Genomic DNA, 5546 nt, shown 5'->3' on the forward strand with positions numbered 1-5546 from the left:
TGGGTCTGGTGGTACCGAGCATGGCTTAAGCCAAATACCCAATGCGGTGTTTTGTCATGGCTGAGGTGGCAAGCCACATGACATACTGCACCTACACCCTTCGGTCTTAGTAAGATGTTATTTGGTTGAGATTCTAATCATAGTTGATTTGTTGAATTTATTGCTTGAGAGTTCTATGCATCTAGTTCTGTCTTCGATCATTGTAATGTAAATAAGTGCAAAAGAAACCACTTAAAATGAATCGTAGGAAATGAGAAGCATATGTTACAAAGACTAGTTCATTGCTGCATGAACTTTAACCCTTTCTAGTCACCACAAAGCACAAACCCAAGTTTCTTTCAACTTTTCTTCAAATCGGCAAAGAATTCAAACCACCTACTGCAAATGGATTCTTGAAAAAGATAAATCCAATTGCATCTCTTAAACAATAACAAAAGTCCACATCTGTTTCTAATGTCCATTCTCAAATCCCATACCAATTTTGTTGGTAATTTCACCATCAACAAAACTCTGATTATTGCCAACGCTGTGCTCAGAGCTAGCACTGCTGCTTGTAGCAAGAGGAGAGTCTGAAGCACTAATGGTGTGGTTTTTCACTGACTCAGATCTCACACTATAAACCGAAGAAGCAGGAATTTTCGTGATCATTGCTCTCATATTACCTGGCATGCTTCGCCTAATATCCTGCATCAACAAAAAAAATTCATTAACCTAAGAAATTTAGGCCCCGTTTGTTTATCACACTATATATGACAAAACAAGTTGTATACTGCATTTGACATACATTGGACTGAGACTGAAAGTCTAAAAACCAAAGTCGATGAGAAAAAAAATTGCAAATTTTTTATCCGACTCAAATGTGGAATTAGGTGGAGGTAGGGGATCGTTCTTGATCTTTTGTCTATGCAAAAAGACGCAAATGCCCTTCTCGTCCCTATTGCCAAGAATAGCCCAAGAAAAACTTGTCCAGTCTCATGAAGCAAAAGCAGCCTTAGGCTGCGTTTGTTACAACGGGGCAAGAGCGGAGAAGCTTTCTTGGGCTATTTTTGGCGATGAGGATAAGAAGGACATTTACGTCTTTTTGCATAGACAAGAGATCAAGAACGGTCCCCTACCTCCACCTTATACCACATTTTTGTGGTTGGATAAAAAATTGCAATTTTTTTTCTCATTGACTTCGGTTTTCAGACTTTCAGTCTTAGTCCAATGCATGTCAAACACAGTAGAATTTATTTTTCCCTGTCCTATATAATAAAAATAAAAAAAATAATAGAAACATACCAAATGTCTCAATGCCATATCGAACGATTTCTTCGACAATGTTCTCCCAAACCCTGCGTTATCTTGCGACACAGACAACTTCCCAGAAGTATTATTCTGATTAACAACAGGATCTTCCCTCGGTGGAGCAAGTTTTCTCATGTTTACAACCCTTTCAACCATCTTAGTACCCATCAAAACCGGGTTCACATCATCGTTTCCATTCGAATACCCTCGATTCTTCACAACCCCGGTTTTCACACCATTAGAAACCGGTCCTCTTGAAGGAGACAAAGATGCCCTTTTTGGAATTTGTTTCACGTTAGTTTCAGTTAAACCCGGTCTTCCCCTCAATGCTGAAGCCGGCCTTTCAGGTAAAGATTTCTTTATACTTGGAGGAGCTGGATCACGTGCTTTTGTTACCGAGGTTGACCGGATTTTGTTGACCGATGAGTTAGTGGGTCGCTGAGTTGGCGTTGAAGATCTCGATGTTGATGATGATTTGGAAGTAGCGGGAATGGAAGGGCGGGTAGTTGGGGTTGAAGATCTTGGAAGCATGGAGGGTCGGGCAGTTGGGGTAGAAGATCGGGCAGTTGGAGTGGTGGACCGTTTTGAAGGAGGGAGTGGTTTTGTGGCGGGAATGGTGGGTCGTGGTGTTGGAGTGGAGGATCTTGATGGTTTTGTTGTTGGTGTGGAGGATCTTGAAACTGTTGAGGAAGGTTTTCTTGATGGTGAAGGTCTTCTAATGGTGGCATTGGAAGATTTTATGGAGGATGATGGATGTTTGGATGCTACTTTTACTTTAGTTGTTGAAGTAGTATCTAAAGTCGGGTTTTCTAGCTACAATGCAATAAAAGAAACATGAATAAGGATTATAGTATTGAAGTGAATAACAAACTATACATTAAAAGTTGACATTCAGAAGGACTTACTCTGGGCTTTGGAGAAGTAGATTGACCATTAGATATCAGATGTTGACTAGTAAGAGTTTTCTGTTCTTCCATTTCTAATGAAGGCACTGAGTTACGTGGTGGAGAAAGAAGCCTGAGTTCAAAAATTATGAACAGAATCTTGAGTAAAAATAGAAAGTTAAGTAAACTAGAAATGTATATAACATATTACATGAATCAGAGAGATGCTAACGGCATATTTTCTGTTTGTTTATCACAAGAGGAGACATGCCTTTAGATAAAAGAAAACATCAATGTGGTCCATACTCCATATCTTATCAGAAACAGACAGCAGATAGTAATAAGAAAGACCATGAGACCCATGACAAAAGCAAACCCATTTCCCTATGGGAACAATGACAAAACAACCAAAGTTCTATTGTGCTTGTATCTCATGCATTGAAGGTTGTACATTCTCTATATTTGGATTCTTTTCAGCTTATGAGAAAAGAGATCCCCTGAAAAAGTTCTTGAAAATAGCTACAAGTTTAAATTTTGAAGACATACCAATCGTAGTCGGTGGTGTTGTTTTCAGAATTCAATAAATCAACAGCAGCAGGATGATGTCCTTGTATTATTATTGATCTTGTTTCTGGCATCTTTGGGTTATCAGATTCAGAGTCTGCAACATGCAGTAAATGTTGGTCATAATTAAACTCTGAACAAAAGTTTTAGCAAAAAAACTAAGACATTTAATATACAAATTAATGTACAACTAATATATGCATCAGTGAATTGCATGATAATAGAATTGGTAGTCAGAAAAAGATGATTACGTGGGGACAATTGCCCCACACTTGCTTAGGATTCCTCTATAATGATCAAGATGACGTATCCATGTTACTTATACAGGGCCCCTGTTGATTGTGGAACTAGTAAAGCTCACAATAAGTAGGGATAACTCCACTTGCTAATTGTTATCTATCTTCTAATTGGTACACGAGTTCAAAAGGCATCCAGTTAAATTTGGATGTGACTGAGTTTCATTTTAGCTTATAATCAATGTGACTTATAGACTTTTAGAAGCTTTTGATTACCTCGTTAAACTTTATACTATAAAAGTATAGATAGACTAATGTTTCAATTAAAACTCACAAAAATCATTATAATGGTAGGTTAAAAAGGTATAACTGTTAACAAAAATATATAGCTCAGAATAAGTAGTTATAATCCCACTTACTAATTATCAGGAATCATATCCCAGTGTGTAGGAATGAATTATAAATCAAACAAGGCGCAGTTTGAATTAAATCTCATGTTCCAGTAACAAAAACTGATTTATATGTACTCGATTATGAATTGTGCATAAGTCAAAGCAGATGCAAAGCTAAAAGGAAAAAAGATAATGAGATTAACTACCGAATATGTCTTGAAACTGATTCGATTTCTTATGAAGATCGATGTCCAGATTTGCTCCATTGAAATCGACGAACAACGACAGATCATCACCCTTTTCCTTCTCCTTAGTCTCTCCACAGCTCATCTCCTCTTGTCTACACTGAACAGACGCCTGGAAAAATTCAACAAAAATGTAATCTATATCACGAAAACACAGATATGTTGCAAAGTCAGATCTAAATCGGACATCACGAACTACTGTATATAAATCTCCTTTTTCGATTTCTCACATTCTATCATTATCAAAAATAGCTGAAGCTGAACACAATATGAAGATTAGAAGTACTTACAGCCATCTTATTTCTGAACGAGCTGGAGATTTTCAGCGAATCTGAGTGAGATTGTTCGATTTGGTACAAATCTTGATTTTTGTCGAGTAATGACAGATTGAGACGCGATGGAAGAACACGCGATGTTCGTGAACCAGATAAGCGGTTTGGATTTGATTCCTTTCACACATAAACACACACTTCTCTCACACAGACACTTTCATGCCATGTGGGACTGGTTTTAATATATACTCCCTCAACGGGGGAAGACGAACAACCAATCCGGAATTTGAATTCAATTTCTCTGTATGTTGTGCTGCTGAGCTGACTCACTACTGGATTGCATTTAAATTTAAAAGATTAATTGACGCTAAACCCTAAAAAATCATTAATATAAGCTTTTCTTTGAACAACTACATTACAACGTACAAAGTTTGAACATTCAAGAAAGGGACTGCCAATTAAAATTTAAAATACTAAAAATACAAGTTATGTTTCATATTATCGAACATATTAAACTTTTGTTATTTTTTTATTTAGTCAGGCCCTGGAGCCTTGAACCTGACGATATTATCTTCAAAATCATTAAAAAAAAATAAAAAAAAAAAAAAAAAAAAAAGGAACTAATGTTTAGTAACATCATTAATTTTGTTAAATACTTTAAGCAAAAAGCATCACTTGCAAAAGGATGCAACCCGTCTTTCATCACTTTGATTAGGTATATGTACAAGATCATCAAGGTTAAAATCAATAATTGGATGCATAATCAGTGATATTCAGTCAACTTTTGCTTCTGGTAGGAATATTCTAGATGCTCCTTTTGTAATCAATGAAATTTCTCGTGGGCCAAACAGTTAAAGAAAAAACTTTTCCTCCTCAAAATCGATTTTGAGAAGGCTTTTGATTGTACTAATTGGAATTATCTATGCTCAATCATGATGCAAATGGGATTTGGATCCAAATGGAGATTTTGGATCAGGGGATGTCTCACATCATCAATGTCTTCAGTGCTTATCAACGAGTCTCCAACAGGTGAATTTCCCATCTCACAAGGTGTTCGGCAGGGTGATCCCCTATCGCCTTTTCTCTTCATTACTGCAATGGAAGGTTTGAACATAGCAATCAACAACGCCTACAGCAAATCGCTAATCAATGGCATCAAACTTCCAAATGATGGTCCACGACTCTCTCATTTGTTCTACACTGATAACGCTATTTTTGTGGGTGAATGGTGCAGCGAAAGCATAAAGAACTTATCACGGATTCTCAAATGCTTCCATATATCATCCGGTCTCAAAGTTAACTTCCTCAAATCCAGACTTTTTGGTATGGGAGTATCTTCTCATGAGGTTCAACAACTGGCAAGAATTCTGGGGTGCACGGAAGGTACCTTTCCGTTTACCTATCCAGGGGTTCCAGTTGGTGCGAATATGGCACTAAAGAAAAATTGACAACCTATTGTAGATAAGTTTAAGTCAAAATTATCAACCTGGAAAGTCAAATCTCTTTCATTTGGTGGGTGCCTCACCCTTATAAAATCAGTTTTAAACAACCTTCCAACCTATTATATGTCCGTGTTTAAAGCACCACAAGGCATTCTCAACGTCCTTCAAAAAATAAGGTGTAGATTCTTATGGGGAGGGGACATGACAAAAACAAGATACACTGG

At 37.1% G+C, this 5546-nt stretch overlaps 1 protein-coding gene across 3 annotated transcripts; it reads right to left on the reverse strand.

Moving 5' to 3' along the window:
* Positions 1–214: 214 nt before the first annotated feature.
* LOC111884078 (uncharacterized) lies at positions 215–4248 on the reverse strand. 3 transcript variants are annotated; one of them, XM_023880406.3, is made up of 6 exons: positions 3899–4248; positions 3570–3720; positions 2718–2832; positions 2193–2304; positions 1282–2100; positions 215–684 (listed from the first exon to the last, which is right to left on the reverse strand). In XM_023880406.3, the coding sequence occupies exons 1-6, from the start codon at positions 3902–3904 to the stop codon at positions 451–453; spliced, it is 1437 nt and encodes a 478-aa protein (XP_023736174.1). In that variant the 5' UTR covers positions 3905–4248; the 3' UTR covers positions 215–450. The 3 variants fall into 3 exon arrangements, with proteins under 3 accessions (XP_023736174.1, XP_023736175.1, XP_023736176.1); XM_023880407.3 differs by lacking the exon at positions 3899–4248 and adding an exon at positions 3839–3857; XM_023880408.3 differs by lacking the exons at positions 2718–2832; positions 3570–3720; positions 3899–4248 and adding an exon at positions 2383–2637.
* Positions 4249–5546: the final 1298 nt, after the last annotated feature.

The sequence above is a fragment of the Lactuca sativa genome, chromosome 8, assembly GCF_002870075.4.
Source record: "Lactuca sativa cultivar Salinas chromosome 8, Lsat_Salinas_v11, whole genome shotgun sequence".
NCBI classification, from domain to species: Eukaryota; Viridiplantae; Streptophyta; class Magnoliopsida; order Asterales; family Asteraceae; genus Lactuca; species Lactuca sativa.